Genomic DNA, 23,801 nt, shown 5'->3' with positions numbered 1-23,801 from the left:
GTTGTAGGGAAGCAGGAGGTGAGATAGGGACCAGGAGCCAGAACAAGGGGATTGACTCTAACAAGAACAGAGGAAAAACGGGGCCTGTGACCAATTAGTTTTGAGGAGCAAGGGGAGATAGAAGGGGACTGCTGTGCATGCTTTTCTGGCTTGGATGATGGCAGGTGTCAAAAAGAGAGCTGAGTTTAGTTTGGGATGTGCTGGGTCTAAGATGTCTGAGGAGCATGCGGGTGGAGCCGTCCAGAAGGCAGTCGAGTGAACGTGTGTGATTCCAAAAGAAAGGTCTGTGTAGATAACAGGGTGGCCGGTGGATTTCTCGCGGTCTCCCCACACTTGTTCGTTTTTCAGATGGACGAAGTTGAGGCTGAGATGAGCAGCCCATCTTCTGCCAGTTTCTAAACAACAGGAGCTTCCTCAGCTGCTGCACATTCTTTGCTGGAGTCAGGTTGGGGTCTGGCCTTCCAGGACCAGTCTGCAGCCTCTAGAGTCCGTCTGTTAGCACAGCTAGAGGCAGTTGGCCTCAAAATGATTGCTCTTTCCCTTTATTCTTCCAGTGAATGTGTTTTTGTGGCAGCATCTCAGCAGCCAGTTCTGCACCTTAGCCAGAGGCTGAATCCTCTGCACTGGCTCCTCTGGGCTTGCTCTATCTTAACCCAAATCTGATGCAACTCAAGTGCTGGGAGCTGAGCCCCGGAACTTGACTTGTTTTGTTAGGCAAACGGTAACTTCCAGTCCTGATGGTGCCTTCCTCAATCAGCTGAACCATTTCTCAAAAGTCATTTCTCCCACCCTTTCTGATCTACCTGGACACAGTGAGGGCTCCAGCAACCCTGTGACCTGTGGCAAATACCTCCAGCAGTCTGGTCCTCAGTTTCCCCTTTTGAACACTGAAACAAATGACCGCTCTCTGTCCAACATTAGGAGAGCTGATGGAGATGACACATTTCAAAAACATTGTTCCAGAGCTCTGAGATATTGTTTTAAATAAGGGTGCCTCGGTTGCAAATGTGACCATCTGGGAAAAGCATTGTTTCTTTGGATATGGTATCAGAAAGAAAACAATTGGCTGTAGCAACTGCACTCTGAGAGGTTTCCTGAGTGCTGGTCTGTCGTTCCGTGGGAAGCAGGAAGGAATGGCGATAGTGGGTGGAATACAGCCAGAGTAGGCTGCCTGGGGTGGAGGGGGTTCTGACGGCTGGTGACGTGGAAAGACGAGTGAGGTCAGCAGCCAGTTATGGATGAGTCAGAAGAGAATGAAGAGGAACTTGGGAGGCTCCTCCAAGTTCTGATCTAGACTGAAGCAATTCGGAGGACAGTAGGGCGGTAGGACTGAGTCTGCCATGAATATCACTCTACACTGCTGAAGGTGGTATGGAGGATCATAGGGTCCACTCCCTCACAAAACAGCACCATAGTCTCCATGGCTGTTGGTTGCAAGAGTAAAGGACAACTGAACTTGGATCATTATGCAGTTGGGGCTATAAAAAGGGGGGCAGACATGGGTGAAACCAGAAAATACAACCAGAGGGAATTGGGTGGACTTGGCATGAGAAATTGAGAAAAGGGGCAGATCCTTTTTTAAGTAGGTAAATTCAAAGTTGAAGCCAGTTTAGCTGAACTTACAATTTTTTAAATTGGCATATAGGGCCATACCCTTGCAAACCACCTTCAGGGTTCCCTGGCCCACTAACAGAAATTGATGCCCTTCTCAGTCAGAACCTTGGGGTGGGAGGGTAGGCATTTGTGAGCATCTCCCACGAGCAGAATCAGACAGGCCAAAGGCTGCATGTATGGCAGCTCTTGGCCCCAGACTTGGCCCCAGGGCCTGGGAAAGCCATCCTCTGCCTCCAGGTGCTGGAGGAAGGGAGTGTACCAACCTATGCCCAGGTTGTCCTAATCTCCTGCAGTCCACTTTTTCCCACTGCAGTGATGAACCTAGCTCACTGGTATCAGGAGCCAGGATCCCTAAGTCAATATATCATTTGTATACTTGGGGAAGAATTTCTAAATTCATAATTTCACATATCAAGACATTGATGATGATACTTCAATCAGATGAGGCATGCCACTTTTACTTGTAGAGGATGCGACCTTTTATTCACTCAATAAATATTTATTATGTGTTCTCACAGACCCTATAGTCCTGCAAATAAGGGCACAGCCTGGAGGAAGAGGCTGGCCCCAGGCGTCCCTCCCTGGGGTTTCTCCCAGCCAGAGGCGAGAGCTCCACCCCAGAGGCTGCTCTGTAGACTTGCTTTATCTGCTTGTTTTTGTGTTTTCAGCCTTGAGGGTTGGTTGTGTGTTTTTTTGTTTTTTGTTTTTTGTTTTTTTTTTTTTAATTTTATTTTATTGGTGCACTGTATTCATACATCATAGTGGGATACAAACTTTTGTAGACATACATGCACACATCGCCCAGTCAGCCCCCACCCGATCCCCACCCCATTCTATCCCCATCCCTCCCTCCCATGCTTGGCTTAGTGGTTGACATCTAGTATTATAGCAATTTATCCAAAATTAAAAATGATAATCTCACATAACAGTTTCATTTGTCTAATACCAAGCTTTTGATGACTTAAAGATAACATTTCAATATTTCTTTTTGCTTTCTTTCTTACCAGAGAATATTTTTTTCTTTTTTTTAGGTGAAACTATCATATATTTATTTTTCAGAAAAAAATCTATCCTGATATGGAATATGGACTCTAGATACCCAAAACAATCTCGAAGCAAAAACAAAGCTAGAAGATGTATATTTTCTGATTTCAAACCATATAAAGCTACAATAATTGAAACAGTGTAGTACTGTTCTAAAGGCAGATATATAGACCATTGGAGTTAAATACAAGCCTAGAGCTAACTTCTTCCCTATATTGTCAAGTTATTTTTGACAAGGTTTCCACGAACATTTGGTGGTGGGAATAATAATCTTTTAACTAAATATTGTTGAAAAATAAAAATTACATGGAAAAGAATAAAATTGGACCCTTACCTAATCCCACATACAAGTATTAATTCAAACTAGATAAAAGACCTAAATATAAATCTTAAGACTATAAACTTTTAGGAGAAAATCTGGGTCATAAAACCTCACAACATTGAAATTGGCAGTGATTTCTTGGATATGATTTCAATGGCACAGGCAACAGAAGAATATACAAACTCCCTAAAAAATAAAAGAAAATATTGTATATCCAAAGACAATGTAAACAGAGTTAAAAGTTACTAATAGAATTGGATAAAATATTTCCAAATGCTATATCTGAAGGTATATTAATATTCCAACTAGAAATCCTAAAAATTAACAACAATAAAGGCAAACAATACAATTTAGAGATAGGTAAAAGACTAACATAAATAATGAATCTCCACAGATAACCAATCTTAGTTGTCTGTTGGATGGAAAGTCTTGTTTCTCTGGTTCTGATGAGTGTTACCTATTTCTTCTTTGTAGTTAATCTCTTTGAGTATTTTCTCTAGCGCTGGTTTTGAAGACATAAATTCCTTCAGTTTCTGTTTGTCATGGAAGCTTCTTATTTCTCCATCTAATTTGATAGAAAGTTTTGCTGGATAGGAAATTTTTGGCTGGAAGTTGTTTTCTTTCAGAGTTTGGAATATGTTACTCCAAGCCCTTCTGGCTCTCATGACTTGGTTTGGGAAGTCTGGAGTGATTCTAATTGGTTTGCCTCTGAATGTCACTTGGCCCTTTGTTTTTGTTGCCTTTAAGATTCTCTGCTTGGCTTCCACATTGGTCATTTTGACAATTATATGACGTGGGGATCCTCTTCTCGGATCCTGTCTAAAGGGAGTTCTATAAGTTTCCTGGATCTGTGTATCAACCTCTTGCTCTATATTTGGAAAATTTTCTGCTATTACTTCCTTGAAGAGATTGTTGATCCCTTTGGTATCACTTTCTTTTCCCTCCTCTATTCCAATTATTCTTAGGTTAGCTCTCTTAAGATGGGCCCATATTTCTTCAATGTCAGATTCCTGCTGTTGGATATCTTTTTCTAGATTAGAAACTATGCATTCATTTTTGGATTGCTCATCTTCTAAGAGCGAGATTCTGTTCTCCATGTGGTCTAATTGGTTGTTTGTGCTTTGAATTGAGGCCTTTACTTCATTAATTGCATCCTTTATCTCTTTTTGGCTCTCTCTGAGTTCTTTTCGAAGCACATCTATTATTTCTACAGTTATTTTCCTGATTTGATCTTCTAGAAATCTCTGATTTTCTGTTTTATCAGGTTCTGATGTTGTGGGGTTGTGCACATTCATTACTTCAGTGTTATTCCTCTTTCCCATGATTTCGGAGGTTTGTGCCTTCTCTGGGTTCTTCCCTTGGGTCACTATGGCTTCACTTAAGGTGCTCTGGATCTCGAGTCTGTATTATCTCAGACCCTACTACTCCTTTACTGGGTTGTATCACAGAGTCTCCGACCCAGGGAGTCGATAGAGGCTGCTTTAAACTATGGGGGGTGCCAGGTTGCACGCTCTCCTATGGTGTGATATCTCTGCCACCACCACTCCCTCGCTGGGTCAAGTCCCAGGAGGCACAATACTGGGATTTCTCCTCTGTGGCCCGCAATTTGACTCACTGTTCTTGAGTACGTAGATGTAGCTGTACTGGACTCGGTGAATTCACTGCTGCTGCCGCCGCCGGTGGCAATATGGCGCCTCTGCCACGCCCTCGGCCATGAGACTGGCGTATTTTTTCTTCTCTGGTTTTGATTTCCACTCTGAATCCCTGCAGCGTGTGCTGAGCTCAGCCACTGGGAGCTTTAAATGCTGTCTGCGCCGAAAGATCCTGCCTGGCTGTTCCGCATCGGCTCACCTCGGCTTGCTGTAGCCGTCCGCTGAGTTCGCCGCTGCCGCCGGCAGTATGGCGCTGCTGCCGCGTCCTCGGGCGCGTGTGTCTCCTCTGTGGCCCTGAGCTCTGTTCTCAGTCCGCTTTCTCTCTGGAGCCTGGTGGTTTTTTTGTTTTTCTGGTGATGGTGTTTTCTGGCTATGAAAGGCGCTCTTTTTGTGGTAATGGAGATTGGTTGTTAGCGGGACTCTTAAGCCCCGCTTTTCTCGGTCGCCATCTTCCCGGAAGTCTCTGTTTTTTGTTTTTTTGTTTTTTGTTTTTTTTGTTGTTGTTGTTTTCATTTTGGAGTGCCAATAATCTTCTTCTGCCTTGACTGAAGAGAGTGGGGGAAGCATTTGATTCTTTCCCTGAGGCCGGAGAGAATGAGGCAAAACCTGGTGGAGCCCTGACCCCTTAGCATTCCCTTGAAGTCAGGTGTGTAGAGCCCTTAGCCCTCATGGGCAGGAAGCAAGGCCTGGTTGCACAGCCTCTGTGAGAAGCCTTTCCAGTACTGGGAGCAATGCCACTCATCCCCTTGGTGAAGGGGGAGACGGTCCCGTGTTCTAACAGAGTCTCTGCCTCTTTTCCATGTTGGATTCCTGGGTTCTGGTGCCGCTTGTCCCAGGGGTGTATTCCTTGCTGGTGACACTTGATGATAGCAACATGAGTCAAGTTCAAGCACCCTTGGGCTCGCTCTGGTTTCTGTGGTGTGTGAGCCACTGCCTCCACAGCCCTGGGGAAACATTTTATCTAAAACACTGCCCGAGTGTGTGATCCCTGTGGCATCCAACAGTGTGATGCAGGTTCCAGCCCTGCCATCTTGTTACCCCTGCTGACGTTGGCAGGTGACCCAGGCTCTCATCTGCTTAGTTTTCTCATCTGAAATATGGCAGAAGTAGGATTGTGTGTGGAGATTAGAGAGAAAATGATCATTGGGCACTTAACACAGTGCCTCCCACTCAGAACATCTCACCAGGTGGCATGGAGATTTATTGCCATTATCTGTGATTAAGGAGACTCGGAGGCTCGATTATGCACAGAAAGAAGGGGTAGCTTTTGTGAATTGTTAAAAAAAAATAACTGAGGGATGGATAGAGTGAGGATGGGTGGACAGATGTGTGGCAAAGCAAACGCAGCTTGATGTTCACTGCAGAATCTAGTGGGGGTGCAGGTGTTCACGCTTAAAATGAAGCTTTCCTATGTATCTGATAAAATTCATAGTAAAATGTTGGGATAAAGGCATTCCATCAAACTGTGGGTCTTCAGAGCTGACAAGTTCATAATACCAGTAAGTACACTGAATTTAGCAGAATTAAAAGCTACCAATGGGGCGTAGTAGAGCCTAGTTATAATCCCAGTACTTGGCAGACTGAGAAAGGCAGGTTCAAGGCCAGCTTCAGTAACTTAGTGAGGTCCTCAGCATCTTGGTGAGACCTTTTTTTTTTTTTTTCCCCCTGGGGAAGTGGGGGAAGTACTGGGGATGAAACCCAGGGGCATTCTACCTCCAAGCTATACCCCCAGACCTATATTTTTCCTTCCTTCCTTCCTTCCTTCCTTCCTTCCTTCCTTCCTTCCTTTTCTCTTTCTTTCTTTCTCTCTTTCTTTCTCTCTTTCTTTCTTTCTTTCTTTCTTTCTTTCTTTCTTTCTTTCTTTCTTTCTTTCTTGTCGTACTGGGGTTCCTGGAAACCCTTCTACCTCCAGGCTACACTCCCAGACCTATTTTTATACTTTTTTATTTGGAAACAGGGTCTCTTAAGCCAGCGCAGCTGGCTTCGAACCTGCATGATCCTCCTGTCTCTGCCTCCCAAGCATGGGGATTACAAGCATGTACCACTTCGTCTGGCTTATTCTTTTTTTCTTTATTTTTTTGAAACAGGTTCTTACTAAGTAGCTGAGGCTGAGAACCCTCGATCCTCCTGTCTCAGCCTCTCAAATGCTGAGATTATAAGCATGTGCCACCATGCCTGTCTTAGTGAGACCCTTTTTTAAAAAATAAAATAAGAAAAGGGCTGGGGGTATAGCTCAGAGGTAAAATTCCCCTGGGTTTAAACCCTAATACCATTGCCCTCCCCCCCATACAAACAGCCTGGCAAAAGCCTATATACTTTGGTGAGAAAGAGTGCATTCACTTCCCTGAGAAGAGGGCATACACACACACACACACACACACACACACACACACACACACACACGTTAGTGTTTTAGCAGTTGAAGGGGAAAGGAGGGGCTCTGTGAGTATGTACTTCTAGGGTTTTCTGTGCCTCCCTCATTCCAAAAAGGATTTGTGGTAACTCAGAAACTACCTAGATTTTAACAAGATAAAAATAAATAAATAAAGAAGCTGAGCATGATGAAGCAGGCCTATACTCACAGTGCTTGGGAGGCCAAGGCAGGAAGATCAGACGCTGAAGGAAAACCTCAGCAATGTAGTGAGACTTGGCAGCTTAGCCAAACTCTGTTTTAAAATAAACAATGAAAATGGCTGGGGACATAGCTTGAAGGTAGAATGCCCCTGAGTTTAATCCCCAGTGAGTGAGAGAGAGAGAGAGAGAGAGAGAGAGAGAGAGAGAGAGGGGAAGGAAATAAATGAGCAATAATTTATGCACATCATACATTTCATAAATTTCTGAACAAAAACTTTGAAACATACCCATAGTCCCAACTATTGGGGAGGCTGGCTGGAAGGATTCTTGGAAGCCAGAAGTTCAAAGCCAGCTTGGGCAACATAGCGAGACCCCATCTTCAAGGGAGAAAAAGGAAAAAAGCTGACTGTGATAATAATGGCAAATAAGAACAGAGAGAATTCCCAGTTTCAGTTTTATTTGGTCACTTATTCTCTTGAACACCCAAGATAGCCGGCCTCTCCTCCTTTAATTGTTGATTTGAATGTTCCATCAGCTAAAGTACTCGTGAAGAATAACCTAGAAAAACAATGCAAGTAGTGGACTTTAAGTAACTCATACTGGCCGGGCACATGTTGGAGCTGGGTGTCCTTTCCTCCTGCCCCTGACTGCGCAGTCTTGTGTGTAGCACATGAATCCCCATCTGTCTCCCCTACTTTTCTGCCAGCTCCTCTCCCTGCCTTCTCTCCACAGGCAGCATTTTGCAATTATACTGTGTGTGTGTGTGTTAGTGAGGATTGAATCCAGAGGTGTTCTACCTCTGACCTATGCCCCCAGCCCTATTTTATCTTATAGTTTGAAACAGGATCTCACTAAGCTGTTGATACTGACCTCAAACCTGTGATCCTCCTATCTCAGCCTACCAACTTGTAGTTATACTTTGGAAGCACAAATGCACTCATTGAAATTGGAAAACTTTGTTGTTTGGACAAGATTTGTGAGCATCGAAGGTACCATGGGCCAGTTTGTCTGTAGACATCTACGTCTAAATCAGAGCGCTCTTTAGAAAGGACAAAGCTTGATTAGCATGTCAGCTGGAAATGTGCTTTAGCAAAAAACATTAAAAAATACTAACTCCTTTTTGTTTTCTCTCTCTCTCCCTTTTCTTTCTTTCTTTTAAAATTACCTTGTTCATAGTATATATTCTTCCAACTTCCATGCAGTGAAGAGGGAATCCGATGGGGCTCCTGGGGATCTCACGAGCTTGGAGAATGAGAGGCAGATCTATAAAAGTGTCTTGGAAGGTGGTGACATCCCTCTTCAGGGCCTGAGTGGGCTCAAGCGACCCTCCAGCTCAGCGTCCACGAAAGGTAATTACAGGGTGAAGCCTGCAGGCCTCTGTCTCCTCGCCCAGCACCTGTCACCTGAGTGTTGGCAGCAGGTGGGCCTCCAGCAACTGGGACAAGCTCTGCCGTATTCAGATCCATATCCAGGCCTTGGAGCCCTCTTGTGTCCCCTCTCCTGTTTTCTCGCCGGCCATTTTTCTTTCTGGTATTAATGGTCTCCCTCCCTCTGAACCCCAACCTTGCTCTCCCTGAAGCATCTCTGTTCTTTTTGTTCTAATACCCTTTTCTTAGAAGTCAGCTGAGCTTCAGCCTTTCCTAACTGGCAGGGTGGCCATTTCTTTCGTTGCATCTTTGCACCTGCTTTGCAGCACAGATTATTTTGCTTCCGGACATCAACTGGAGATTTTTTAAAAAGCCCTTATGACAAATGAGCATGTCACCTCTCCTTTTTTTTTATTTTTAGCAGCTTTCAGCTTTAACCTAATGGGTCTGTTTATTTTATTCTGCATGCTTACCAGTGGATCGTAAAGGTGGGAATGCTTACATGATTTCTTCATCTTCAGTTCATAGCCGAACGTTTAACACTAGCAATGCCTTAGGCCCTGGGTGTAAGCACAAGAAGCCCCTGTCTGCTGCGAAAGCCTGCATTTCGGAGATCCTCCCTTCCAAATTCAAACCCAGGCTCTCTGCTCCCAGCACTCTTTTGCAGGAACAGAAGAGTGTCCTGCTGCCCTCAGAGAAGGCCCAGAGCTGTGAGAACCTTTGTGTTTCTTTGAATGATTCCAAAAGAGGCCTCCCCCTTCAGGTGGGAGGGAGCATTGAGAACCTGCTCATGCGCTCCAGGCGGGATTACAACAGCAAGTCCAGCAGCACCATGAGCCTCCAGGAGTACAGCACCAGCGCCGGCAGGCCCTGCCCTCTCTCCAGAAAGGCCGGGCTGCACTTCTCCATGTTCTACCGGGACATGCACCAGATCAACCGAGCCGGCCTCTCCCTGGGATCCATCTCCTCCTCCAGTGTGCGGGATCTTGCCTCCCACTTTGAAAGGAGCAGCCTGGCATTGGCCAGGGGCGAGCTGGGTTCTAGCCAGGAGAGCTCGGAGCACATCCCGAAGCACACGGTCTCCTCCCGCATCACTGCCTTCGAGCAGCTCATCCAGCGGTCCCGGTCCATGCCATCCCTCAACCTGTCGGGCAGGCTGAGCAAATCCCCCACGCCCGTGTTGTCCCGAAGTGGACTGACCTCAGCCCGCTCAGCTGAGTCCCTCCTCGAGTCGACCAAGCTCCGTCCCCGGGAGATGGACGGGATGAACTCCAGTGGGGTCTACGCCTCCCCTACATGTAGCAACATGGCGGACCACACCTTGGGCTTCAGGGGCTTCGTGCCTTCTGAGCCTCACTCCACTTGCTCAGACGAGCTAGACCACTGTTCAAATGTTTCCAACGACAGCAGAGAGGGCAGCGGTGGCAGTGTGCACGGTGACTTCCCCAAACATCGTGTCAACAAGTGCAAAGGCACCTGTCCCGCCTCGTACACCCGCTTCACCACCATCCGGAAGCATGAGCAGCAGCAGTCCTCCAGGCAGCCTGACTGGCGCCCAGACTCCAAAGGGGACAGGAGCACCCTCCTCAGGAACATCTACCTGATGAGCCCCCTCCCTTTTCGATTGAAAAAGCCCCTCCAGCACCACCCCAAACAGCCCTCCCCGGGGGACTCCTCAGGCCTCCCAGTGGGCCAGAAGCCAGACCTCCCCACTGCGCCCCACCAGGATCAGCCCCCCTCTGGGGGGAAGCCCTTGGTGCCCACCCGCCTGTCTTCCCGGCACACCATGGCCAGGCTTAGCCGCAGCTCAGAGCCCCCTCGGGAGAGCCCTGTGGTCCCAGAGGACTGCCCGAGGGCCATTAATAATGGGAACTCTGTGCCGTACTCAGACCACGGCCTGGACAGGAACAACAACCTACAGAGTGAAGCGTCCCTCGGAGGTGGCCTTTTGTGTGTGTTCCCGGTCTCACATCCCTGTCTCCACTTTGCTTGCTCCGTCCCTTCCTCCTGTGTGCTCTTGGTTCTCATTTTCTGTTGTGTCCTTTGCTTCTGTTTGTTTTGCTTGGCAATTAACCATGGCTTGTAGCGGCTGCACTCCTTTCAAAATAAAGCCCCGTGTCATTTAGACTAACCACCAAACTGTGTTTCGAAAGAAAAATTGGCCGTTTAGCTCATCTGAGAAATGTGTTCATTTGAACTCTCAGACCCCCTTACGCGCACCAACCCCCGACCTGCCTGTGGTTTTCTGAGAGGCAGCCTCTCTCCGTGGCCCTGTGTGTGTGTGTCTGGTTTGTCCCTGTAGAGCCTGCACGCCTCTTTGTAGGGACACTTGAAGAATGTCCTCTTCTTTTGCCTCGGACTAGTTCTTTTTTTTTTTTTTTTTTTCATATTAAATGGGTTTGCAAGTAAATCCAAAAAGCAGGAGGGCGGGGTAGGCTTGGTTTTCTTTCTTCAGAATTTGGTTATTGATCATTAATCAACAATGACTACCAAAAACTTGAGAGGTATAGTAGAAAAAAGATGAAATATTTCCCCCAACCTGGTTTCCCACTAACTCTGTCTGTTTTTTTTTAACGCTACTTTGTTGTTTTAAAGATTCTGAATCACCAAGACATTTTATACCAGCTGATTACTTGGAATCCACGGAAGAATTTATTCGAAGACGCCATGATGATAAAGAGGTAACACTAACCTTCTAAATTTCTTAACACTTGTGCAGGATAGAGCAGGAAGGAAAAGAGCATCCTAGAGGCCAGTCAGAGAGGTGACGTGGTCCAGCAATTGCAAGTGAAGATCGGAGCTTTCACAAGTGACTTTTTATACGACATGGGCTTCATCAATCCTCTTTTAGTCTCCCGTTCCAAAAAGTGGGACTGATTTCCCCACAGGTGCTTGGTGATAAGTACCAATTCACTGCGTGGAGGTCCAGGAAGAAGCTATCTACTGCTGCTCACAATGTGTCGCAAGCTGGGAGCCAGAGTGCAGAGTTCATCTCTCCTCCCAACCCACCCACTTTAGTGTCCTCTAAGGAAGTCCGTCCATGTGTTTCTTCAGTACTGCTCACCCCTCTATTGGCACATAGTTCAAATTGAGAAGGATACAGTAGGAAAAAGAGGGACATGAAAAATAATAATGACCATGATATATTTTATTAAATAATTTGAGGAGGTTTCCTGTAACTCTGCTGCCTTTAACTCAGAAGGGGATACCCCCTATAAGTGCTGGTAAACCCCAGCCAAGAACATTAGAGCATGGATATTTACTTGAGGCCACTGAAATGTCTGTGCAGTGGTATGGCTGGAAAAGAGCCCATTCTCTCAGGGGTCTAGTAGTTCTATGTATCAGCTGAATGGGCAGAATCATAAGTTTCTACTGTGCCACAGTGTTCTGGGCATGTGTTCTGGGCTTTACATTCCTAAGAAAAGGAGTTCCATAGATTAAACAAGCTCAATTAAGCCTATTGTCCAAAATTAGCTGGGAGATGGAAGAGTTGCTTTGAGGTGGTACAGCAGGAAAGGGTGTTCTTGTGCTCATAACTTCGGCCCATCCCCTTTTTCTATGTTACTCTTGTCTTGAGTCGGTCCAGAGTTTATAGGTAAAATTTCCCTAAGGATTTAGGGTAAGACAGGCATTGAGGAGAACTCTTCGTGGCCATCATTAGTGAGACATAAGACACAAAGAAATGACCATACCTCTTCCCATGTTCCAGGCACAAATAGTATTCAATAAGACAGTGCACCTATCTGGGGAAAGCAACAAGAGGAAGTATTTGATGTAAAGAATTATTGGTAATCATAAAATTTCAAATTCACTAACAATGAGCATTCATCAGGACAGAATACAGATTCATTTCTACAGCTCTTTGTTAAGTATTTTCTGTCATCAGGATACAAGATTTCCCTGTCATTGGGCCTGGGCTACGATGGTGAAGAAAGGAGAAATTCCATCATAGTAATAAAACCTTGGTACCCAACATGGAAGGTTTTTATGGTGGGATTCTTTCCTACCCAGGAAACATATTTTGCTTACTTGATTGAACAATTAAAAGTTACATATGGGATGTGAGCAGCCTAGATGATGCCGGCTCAAAGATCCTGAATGGTTTGTGTCTTTACCCAAGGTTTTGGCTTCTATGGCTAAACCACAGGCCCGATGGGTTAACTCAGTTCAGATTTAAGCACTGGGTAGGACTTGCCTCACCTGGTGATATTTAACCTCAGCCAAAGCACCAGGAGTTTTGAGCAAGGGCTTGTGGCAACTTCAGACGGGAGTCCATTCTGACAGCCCCAGAAACTACTCACACTTCCCAGCTGAGGGGTGTCAGCCTGCAGCTCTGTGCAAATGCTTTATTATTAACATAAATGCTAATAGGGTTTCAGGAAATGAGAACGTGTCAGGCCCAGGAGGGTCATTACCGGTTGTTTAGCCAACTCCCTTGTTTTATCCAGGAAAAGATCACAGCAAGCAAGGTAGGGGCTTACCCAGGGTCCCCAGCAAGTTAACTTACACCAGAGACAGAACTAGAAATCAAGGCACCTGTTGCTGGGTCCAGTGCTATTTCTGTGGCACTGTGCTTTTCAAAGCATTTTCTATCTTTCCTCATTTAACTTTTATAGCACTTTACTGAGCCTTGAAAATCCCACAATCATTTAATGAGTTGTTATTTTGTAGACCCTGAAGAAAAATCAGGCCCACCATCCTTCAGGGCTGGATGCCACATGAGGCATTTAGTTGCCTACTGGAAGAAGAATAATGTTTTATTGATCATGCTAAGAATTATCAATTTTAATTAATCCTTTTCTACAAGGAACGCTAATTGTAGGAATATAAGATTGCTGTGTTATATGGAAATACAGTCACATTTTATTTTGTAGGGACATTTCAATTGGCAATGAGAGAACTTGGCAAAAAGCAACATTATTTTAAAAGGTCTTTAAAAATAGAAATAGATGCCAGGCACAGTTGCATGCTCCTGTAATCCCAGCACTTGGGAGGCTGAGACAGAAGAGTCACAAGTTCAAGGCCAGCCTTAGCAATTTATCAAGACCCTGTTTCAAAATAAAAAAATAAAAAGGGCTGAGGATCAGAGGTAAAGCTCTCCTGGATTCAATCCCTACTAACACCAAAAAAAAAAAAAAAAAAACAAACCCTCATAGAAATAGATGACTATTTTCTTAATATCAGAGAGACTTTCTTTTAACTCCACATATCATTATTAGTTTATTTTCTGTATTCTATATTTTCTTAAATTCTGCTTCATTTCACCTAATGTAGAAATAGTTCAGTAAGACAGTAACAAAGGCTCTCTGTCAGTCATATAAACAGCCGTTAGGCTATTTCCTAAGGTTCCTAAGTTGTATCCAGGGGGAAGACTTGGCTGGCTTAGGTGAAGGGGTGCTATATTTTCTGAAATGGGCAGCTCCACTTTGTGGAGAGCATATTAGAGTATAATGGAGCATAACAGAGTAAGCACAGAAATGACCTGGTCACCAGAGGGTAGAAATCCCATAGCAGATGTAATAGGCCTGAAGTGGACAGGAGGAGTCAGCTGGCCTTGGTCCTGCCTTAGGAATACACCTCAGGAATGTGTCACTGCCTGAGGGAGGTAGGGCTGGCACAACCTTGTGCTGCCAACCCAGCATGCTGCAGTGCCCTGGGTGTGCCCCCGGATCACCTGGCCTTTGCTGCCTGGAGGCAGAAGGCTTTTGGCTGAGCCAGGGGATAGTTTTCTGGGTAGCATGATTCATGGGGTCATCCTTTCCCAATTCCAGCTCTTCCTGGGTTCCTCCCGGCCATGCTGTCTCCTGCCTATAGAGTGTACGGTGGGCGGTTACCAGGCAAATGTCATAGTGTGGCCCTATCCCCTGTGACACCTAACCCTTAAAGTCTGCTCACTGTTCACTCAGCACCTTCTTCCTTAATTGCTTTTGTTGGCAGTTTTCTGATTCCCTAGACCAGATGATTCACTGCCCATTTTATGCAATTTCATGGCAGAAACTTTTAGCGGACCAGAGACGACTTAAGCGCGAGCAAGAAGAGGCCGATATTGCAGCTCGACGCCACACGGGCGTCATCCCGACGCACCATCAGTTTATCACTAATGAGCGCTTTGGGGACCTCCTCAATATAGACGATACCGCAAAAAGGAAATCTGGGTCAGAGGTCTGTTTTGGTTGCCTCGAACTGCTGCTTGACCCAAAGCGATACTTGCCTCCCTTAAGCATTGCCTCTGTAGGCCAGCTTAGTTCTCCAAACGGCATCTGTCACCCTGGCTTCCCTTGGCCTTGCTTTGGCTCTTGTGCGGCTGGTGAATGGACATGAGCCTCATATGTCCTGTGCTCTGTATGTTCAAGCATGCCTGGCTGTGGGACCGGGATCTGCTGGCACACACTCCTAATGCATGCTTAGAGCCTTGGCTGCCCTCATAAGACCAGTCCTCTCCATACTTCATTTATCATGATACCGTGTTGCCTGTGCATTCTACTTAGAAACCATGTACCTTAGTCCATGTGCTATGGTGTGGACAATTATAAGATTCTTTCTTAAAGAGGTGGTTAATGCAACTTACATTACAAAATAGTAATGTGTTATACTGTTTTAAAAGCCCCCAAATTTAGTGAAATTGCTATTGAAATTTCAGAAAACAATCTTGCTCCTCATGTGTGGATGGATTAATTCTACAACTTGTTCAGCAGTGCTGGAACACATTCAAAGAATTTGAAACCCGATGTCTTTTGCAGTTGAGGCTAAACCTGTGGAGGGTCAGAGAGTTCTCTGAGAGACTTTTCATTTGTCCCCTCTATTTTGACATTTCTAAGCTTAGTTTACAAAAGTTTAAAAGAACAAAGATGAACAAAACTTTCAAATGATTTCATCCAGGTCTTGGCATCCTAAACCAAGGTCAATATGTTGGAATTCTTGGGCTGGCCAAATGCTGCCTCTTGCGTAAGAGTTTATGCTTTGCAGTGTAACCCTTAAGTAGCCCTGCTGATGATGGTCTCTTCTTGGGAAGCATGTGTGTCTGGGACTTGGGGTTTGGGTAGGTGGTGGGAGAGCAACACCCACAATATGTAGTTTTATAACCTTCCAATGTAGTAGATCAGTATTGTTGTTTCTGTCTTTTGAGTAACCAAAGTGTCCTTAGCTGTTCATCTTTAAATGTTTTTTTCTTCAAGAAATAGAAGGAGTATGGAAAGAAAAGATAAAAAGGGACTCTGAGTTAAAGAAGGGAAGCTGGGGAGGAGAAGGAGACTCTAAAGTGTGGAGAAGAAGAAAATAGAAGGGAAGAAGTTAGTAAGTGTGACTGAATTGCCAGGGAAGGACAGGAGCCTCCAGCTCCCCCTCAGAATGGCCCTGTTCCGAAGCTCTGGTGAGAGTTAATCCTAATTTACAGGCCTACCTGCTTGTGAATGAGAAAGCAGAAGATAAGGACATGCACAGGCGCCCTAGTGGTACACATAAATGGAAATGCAACTCTGGTGGTGGAACCATGGACAGAGACAAGCACTCTGCCTTTCTGCTAGAGCAGAGGCTCTCAGCTTTGGTTGTAGGTCTGTTAAAATACAGATTCCTGGACCCCATTTGCAAAGTTTCTGATTCTGGGATGGAGCCTGAGAATTTGCAAGTTTCTAGGAAATTCAGATGATGCCAGTTTAGGGACCACATGTGGAGAATGCTGCCCTGGAAGTTGACTGAGAGACTTAAGAGATACCAGGTCCCACGTGTACAGTCTTGTGTAAATATACTGTGCTCTCACTCAGTAGAACTTGAGCAGCCATGAATCCTGTGTAAGACACTGTAGGAGAGACAAACAGAACCCAGCCTGTGCCTTAGGGGACTGGTAGTCAAAGAGTCTCCTTCATCTATAGTTATCTCTGCCCTGCAGCAAGTAATGCAGTACTATGAGAGCCAGGGAGGGCAAACATGAATTTGGTCTCTGCAGCTATGGGAAGATGAAGAGGGAGCTGCTGCTGCTTTGTATAACCATTGATGACTCACATACATATGTCTTAAGAGTTCAGTGGAATCAGTTTTTCTCAACCTTAAGAAATATCTGGATTTCCTTTGGGGGAAAAAAACAAACCAAACCAAACAAATAAAAAGCCTCTCACCAGCTGCCAACATTGACCTAAGCCAACTTACAAATTAACTAGTAAACTACACTCTTATGTAATTTTATTAATTTATTGATAGTGATACTGTTTTGATAACATGCAATTACCATTCAAAGTGTGAATATGGGCTGCTTTGATCTGAATTTTCTAATGTTCATGCAGCTCCCCAGCTGGGTGACCTAATTTCCCCCACTCTTTTCCATCAGAGTCACCATGAAATTTTTTTTCCTTATAATTCTAGCCACTGAATCTTCTCTCATGAATTTGCCATTAATCATTAATCCCTTGTTCATTCTTTTCTTGTCCACCTACATGCTCTTTGGTCATAGACAGATAGACAGGCATTGAAATTGTGTGGCACAAAATTAAGCATTCTTAGCAAGGCATGATGGTATACTTCTGAAATCCCAGTACTTGGAAGACTGAGACAGGAGGATCTCAGGTTCAAGGCCCACCTCAGCAACTTATTGAGACCTTGTTTAAAAAAACAAACAAACAGGGATAGGGTATATTTCTGAGATAGAATGCCCCTGAGTTAAATCCCCAGTACCAAAAGCAAAGCAAAAAAAAAAAAAATGGGGAAATAATTCATGATCCCTAAGGAGATTCCTATAGGTCCCTACCCCCAAGGTGCCTAGAAATATGGGACGTATTATTGAAGAATTAAAAACTAAAATTAAGCCGGGCGTGGTGGCGCACGCTTGTAATTCCCGCCCTTGGGAGGTGGAGACAGGAGGATCATGCAGGTTCGAAGCCAGCCATTCTGGCTTAAGAGACCCTGTTTCCAAATAAAAATATAAAATAGGTCTGGGAGTGTAGCCTGGAGGTAGAAGGGTTTCCTTCCAGGAATCCCAGTACCACCAAAACTAAAAAATAAAATTAAGCTTGATGAAGAAGCTTTCAAATACTCGTTTTCTCACCTAGAGTGCCCCATTTTTTCCTTCCACTTTGTTCACATCTTCCAGTATTAAAAAGGACATGTAAGCTGGGCATGGTGGCGCACACTTGTAATCCTAGTACTTGGGAGGCTGAGACAGGAGGATTGCACAGGTTCGAAGCCAGCCTCAGCTACTTAGTGAGGCTCTCAGCAACTTAGTGAGACCCTGTTTCCAAATGAAATATAAAATAGGTCTGGGAGTGTTGGGAGTGTAGCCTGGAGGTAGAAGGTCCCTGGGTTCCATCTCCAGTACCACACACACAAAAAAGGGACATATAATTTGATTTTTATTATCTTATTTTCATAGACCCATAGGTTATGGCAGTTGAGGAGGTTGAAGACGCAGTTCCTCATAGTTGAGGGACAGAATTACCCTGACAGCCAGAAATAGCTTGTTCACATATGTCATTTCTACCTCCGATTCCCCTGTCATCTGTGTGTGTGTGTGTGTGTGTGTGTGTGTGTGTGTGTGTTGTTACTGAGGGCGGAACCCAGGAGCTTTTCTATCTCTGGGCTATACTCCCAGACCTATTTTATATTTTATTTGGAAACAGGGTCTCACTAAGTTGCTGAAAGCCTCACTAAGTAGCTGAGGCTGTCTTTGAACCTGTGTGATCCTCCTGTCTCAGCCTCCCAAGTGCTAGGATTTCAAGCATGAGCCACCACACCTGGCTCCCCTGTCATTTAAAAAAAAAAAAAGCTAAAGTAACTACTTTTAAAGGTCAGGAAGAGCTAGGCATGGTGGTATACGCTTGTAATCCCAGTATTTGGGAGACTGAGACAGGATTAAAGTTTTGAGGCTAGCCTCAGCTACTTACTGAGGCCCTCTGCAACTTAGTGAGACCCTGTTTCAGAAAAAGAATAAAGCCAGGCGTGGTGATGCATGCTTGTAATCCCAGCATTCAGGAGGCTGAGACAGGAGGATCACGGTTCACGGACAGCTTCAGCTACTTAGTGAGGCTCTTTGCAACTCAGTGAGACCCTGTTTCAAAATAAAGAATAAAAAAATAGGACTGGATGTGTAGTTCTAAGGTAGAATGCCTCTGGGTTCCATCCCTAGTACCGCAAAACAACAACAACAACAACAACAACAACAACAACAACAACAAAAACTCAAAGAATAAATGTGAAGAAGAAAGATATACAAATAAATATAAGTAGAGGTCAATTTCTTGCTAGAATTGGAGGTGATGAAACTGCAGGCAGAGAAGGAAATTTAATAAAGATGTAGCAAATAGGTTTGTTTGACTAAAACAGGAATCATGTAGTAGAGATTAAGACAGTCTGGTAAGAGGGGGAGAAATGACCCAAGGACCTCCGCCCATGTCACAGTTGTGATTTGACCTGAGAGACAGTTGAGAGCCAAAGCCAACATCAAAAGCAAGGAAGAGATGTGAGGAAGAATTTGAGGAATGTTATTTGTGTGCCTGAGTGACAGCAGACTGGAGCAAAGAGAAGGCGAAGTCAAAGGATGCTTTGTGCCCATGGGAAGCAGAGGTCAGACCTGAGTGATGGGTTGTAGACGGAGGGCCAGCAGGCGTGAGTTAATGACAGACTTGATGAGAAAGTGGAGAGGGCTAAGGCTGATGTCCAGGAAGAGAGGGCTACTCCAGCAGAAATGGAAGTCCCAGCGGAGGGAGGATGAGCTCTGCCTGGCTTTTGGGATAATCTCACAGATTGTAAAAAAATAGATGGAGAAATATGTGAGAGGTGAATCAGAGCTTCATTTCTTTGCAGATCATAGGTTGTTAGCAAATAGATGTCCCCTGAGGAGTAAGAAAGTAGAAATGTCTTCTGGCCAGCATGTTTGGGGGAGACCAACACTTCCACTTTGGGAGTTTTCTAACCATCTCTCCCTTACGTGTGGCCTTCTTTAGGGGAATTCTCACACGTAACACAGTTGACTAAACACTCATCTAATGTTCTGCTAGGATCAGACACTGGAATCTTGCCCAGATTTCTACACCAGAATGAACCAGTGGGGGTGAATTTTTCTGCTTTGCTTTCTAGAAACTTGTGAAAATGCTTCCTTTTTATTGTACATGAATTATGATTTTAACTTGCCATTGTTTCTTATGTTTAGATGAGACCTGCCAGAGCCAAATTTGACTTTAAAGCTCAGACACTAAAGTAAGTGCCATGTTATATTATTTGTTTTCTTAATTGCTTCTTTGAAACACAGTGGTTTGCTCCTAGAATGGAGTTGGAGATAAAACAACTTAAAAAAAAAAAAAGTAGTCTATGTGCCAGGCGCTGTTTAAAGTATGTTACATGTGTAACATGGACTAAATGTAATGTGGACTAAACCCTGTGAGGTGGGTACCAATCTCCTCACTGATCAAATGGGGAAACTAGGAACTACAAGGTCCAAGATGGAAGCGACAGCATCGGGTTCCAGTTCGGGTGTCCTGGCACGAGAGGCTGGTCTCTGTGCACTGTTTCACCTGGCCTCCTCTTCCAGAAGGCCACTGTTGGCTTCACCTGACCCAGCCCTTCTGTGGGAGGAACCAGAACCAGTCTCTAGGGATATAACTTTACCAGTTCTTCTACAGCATCCCCAAAGTATAAAGCCCTACAGGGATCTACAGGAGAGACATCTCTCTAACGGTGTTCCCCCTTGTAAGATGGTCCTCAAACATCAGATTCTGTGGCAGAAATGAGTCAGAGAGCCACTGTGTGCTATATTTAGTCTCTCTCCCCTTGAAGAAATACTTTTCTCTTGGCATATGAATGCCTGTAGAAGTCTGTCAAGAAAGAAACCTTATTGAGCTTATTTAGTCCAGTGTTTTCTAAACTTGAGTGACCAGGAAACCTTTCCGTTTTCCATGGAACACAATTTGGGAAATGCTACCAAGGACTGGGCTCCAAAGTGACCTTCTAGCTTTATATCCATTTATGGATCTGAACATGGCACGTGTGTTTCCAACGGCAGCGGAAAACACCATTATTAGCGGCATCTCATTGTCCTGCCAATAGGAGGCCCCACCTCTGGTAATGAGGAAGAGGTCTCTTCCGTGGCTGACGGGAAACGCTGTGTGGAAGTTACTCAACCCGTTCTGATCTCCTCCAACACAAACTCAGTGGCCAGGCCACAGTTTCTAGAACCTAGGAAAGAATCTGGTGTGACTGAGTTTGTTTAAATTATTCTAATCTAGTAGCTCATCAGATAAAAGAGGTGGCTGCTTTGAAATGACTGCATAATGTAATCAAAAGAGTAGGAACTTTAGAATCATGGAGTCCTGAATTCAAGTCCTGATAATGCCACTTACATCTCTGTGACTGTATTCAAATTATTTATCTCTCCCACCCTCAGCTTTCCTCTTCTATAACATGAGCGGGGGTCGGGGGGAGCACCTCTCTTGCAAAGAAGCCAGAGTATTGCCTGTGAAACATTTTGTATGGTGTGGAAGAAGTCAGTACTCGAAGTATGTTATTGCCCTCCTTATTTTTTAACCAGAGCCAAAACAACAAAGACATACAAAATAATTTTCAGTTTAATCAAATAGATGACCCCTTTTCTTTTTCTTTGAAATAAAAAAGGCACACATATGATTCATTAAATAGTATAATGTTGATAACATTACCTTTTCCTAGACTGCATTAAAAAGTTTAAAACAATTATTTTCTGAACAACCCTGTCCAGTAGAAGAGAGGTAAGGCTGAGGTCTATGAAAATTATTACCATTTATCAGCATGGCCAGTGCTGGAGAGTGGGTTCTTTTCTCCCGACTCAGTGTTTTCATCATCATGTACTGACTTCAGAAAGGAAGAAAAGAAAGAAAGAAGTCGATAGAACTTCATAAAAACAGCAAATTCCAAATCCATGTATAACCTTATTTTATTTATTTTTATTTATTTATTTTTATTGGTGCACTGTATTCATACATCATAGTGGGATACAAACTTTTGTAGACATACATGCACACATCGCCCAGTCAGCCCCCACCCGATCCCCACCCCGTTCCCTCCCCATCCCTCCTTCCCATGCTTGGCTTAGTGGTTGACATCTAGTATTATAGCAATTTATCCAAAATTAAAAATGATAATCTCACATAACAGTTTCATTTGTCTGATACCAAGCTTTTGATGACTTAAAGATAACATTTCAATATTTCTTTTTGCTTTCTTTCTTACCAGAGAATATTTTTTTTCTATTTTTTTAGGTGAAACTATCATATATTTATATATTTATTTTTCAGAAAAAAACTATCCTAATATGGAATATGAACTCTAGATACCCACAACGATCTTGAAAAAGAACAAAGCTAGAAGATATATATTTTCTGATTTCAAACCATATAAAGCTACAATAATTGAAACAGTGTAGTACTGTTCTAAAGGCAGATATATAAACCATTGGAGTTAAATACAAGCCTAGAGCTAAATTCTTCCCTATATTATCAAGTAATTTTTGACAAGGTTTCCATGAACATTTGGTGGTAAAAATAATAATCTTTTAATTAAATATTGTTGAAAAATAATAATTACATGGAAAAGAATAAAATTGGACCCTTACCTAATCCCATATACAAGTATTAACTCAAAATAGATAAAAGACCTAAATATAAATCTTAAGACTATAAACTTTTAGAAGAAAATCTGGGTCATAAAACCTCACAACATTGAAATTGGCAGTGATTTCTTGGATATGATTTCAATGGCACAGGCAACAGAAGAGTATACAGACTCCCTAAAAAATAAAAAAATATTGTATATCCAAAGACAATGTAAACAGAGTTAAAAGTTACTAATAGAATGGGATAAAATATTTCCAAATGCTATATCTGAAGGTATATTAATATTCCAACTAGAAATCCTAAAAATTAACAACAATAAAGGCAAACAATACAATTTAGAAATAGGTAAAAGACTAACATAAATAATGAATCTCCACAGATAACCAATCTTAGTTGTCTGTTGGATGGAAAATCTTGTTTCTCTGGTTCTGGTGTGTGTTACCTATTTCTTCTTTGTAGTTAATCTCTTTGAGTATTTTCTCTAGAGCTGGTTTTGAAGACATAAATTCCTTCAGTTTCTGTTTGTCACAGAAGCTTCTTATTTTTCCATCTAATTTGATAGAAAGTTTTGCTGGGTAGGAAATTTTTGGCTGGAAGTTGTTTTCTTTCAGAGTTTGGAATATGTTACTCCAAGCCCTCCTGGCTCTCATGACTTGGTTTGGGAAGTCTGGAGTGATTCTAATTGGTTTGCCTCTAAATGTCACTTGGCCCTTTGTTTTTGTTGCCTTTAAGATTCTCTGCTTGGCTTCCACATTGGTCATTTTGACAATTATGTGGCATGGGGATCCTCTTCTCCGATCCTGTCTAAAGGGAGTTCTATAAGTTTCCTGGATCTGTGTATCAACCTCTTGCTCTATGTTTGGAAAATTTTCTGCTATTACTTCCTTGAAGAGATTGTTGATCCCTTTGGTTTCACTTTCTTTTCCCTCCTCTATTCCAATTATTCTTAGGTTAGCTCTCTTAAAATGGGCCCATATTTCTTCAATGTCAGATTCCTGCTGTTGGATATTTTTTTCTAGATTAGAAACCATGCGTTCATTTTTGGAATGATCAACTTCTAAGAGCGAGATTCTGTTCTCCATGTGGTCTAATCGGTTGTTTGTGCTTTGAATTGAGGCCTTTACTTCATTAATTGCATCCTTTATCTCTTTTTGGCTCTCTCTGAATTTTTTTTGAAACACCTCTATTATTTCTACAGTTATTTTCCTGATTTGATCTTCTAAAAATCTCTGAATATCTTTTTTATCGGGTTCTGATGTTGTGGGGTTTTGGGCATTCATTGCTCCATTGTTATTCCTCTTTCCCATGATTTCGAAAGTTTGTGCCTTCTCTGGGTTCTTCCCTTGGGTCACTATGACTTCACTTAAGATGCTCTGGATCTCGAGTCTGTGGTATCTCGGACCCCACTACTCCTTTACTGGGTTGTATCACAGAGTCTCAGACCCAGGGAGTCAATCGAGGCTGCTTTAGACCATGGGGGGTGCCAGGTTGCGCGTTCTCCTATGGTGTGATATCTCTGCCACCGCCACTCCCCCACTGGGCCAAGTCCCAGGGAGTACAGTACTGGGATTTCTCCGCTGTGGCCCACAATTTGACTCACTGTTCTTGAGTTCGCAGATGTAGCTGTACTGGACTCGTTGAATTTGCTGCTGCTGCCACC

General features: G+C 43.7%; 1 protein-coding gene across 1 annotated transcript in view; it reads left to right on the top strand.

Moving 5' to 3' along the window:
* SORBS1 (sorbin and SH3 domain containing 1) overlaps nt 1-23,801 on the top strand; it is a gene marked incomplete at both ends in the record, with an annotated part of 128,872 nt that overhangs the window by 81,159 nt on the left and 23,912 nt on the right. The window contains 4 exons of the mRNA XM_080694840.1: nt 8,383-8,555; nt 11,169-11,254; nt 14,568-14,735; nt 19,708-19,754. Coding sequence (XP_080550966.1) covers nt 8,383-8,555; nt 11,169-11,254; nt 14,568-14,735; nt 19,708-19,754 — 474 coding nt within the window. The remainder of the gene's footprint in view (nt 1-8,382; nt 8,556-11,168; nt 11,255-14,567; nt 14,736-19,707; nt 19,755-23,801) is intronic.

Source organism: Muscardinus avellanarius (genome assembly GCF_963383645.1).
Source record: "Muscardinus avellanarius genome assembly, chromosome: 4".
NCBI classification, from domain to species: Eukaryota; Metazoa; Chordata; class Mammalia; order Rodentia; family Gliridae; genus Muscardinus; species Muscardinus avellanarius.
The sequence above is the reverse complement of the archived record's forward strand: the minus strand, read 5'-3'. Positions and strand labels throughout refer to the sequence as shown.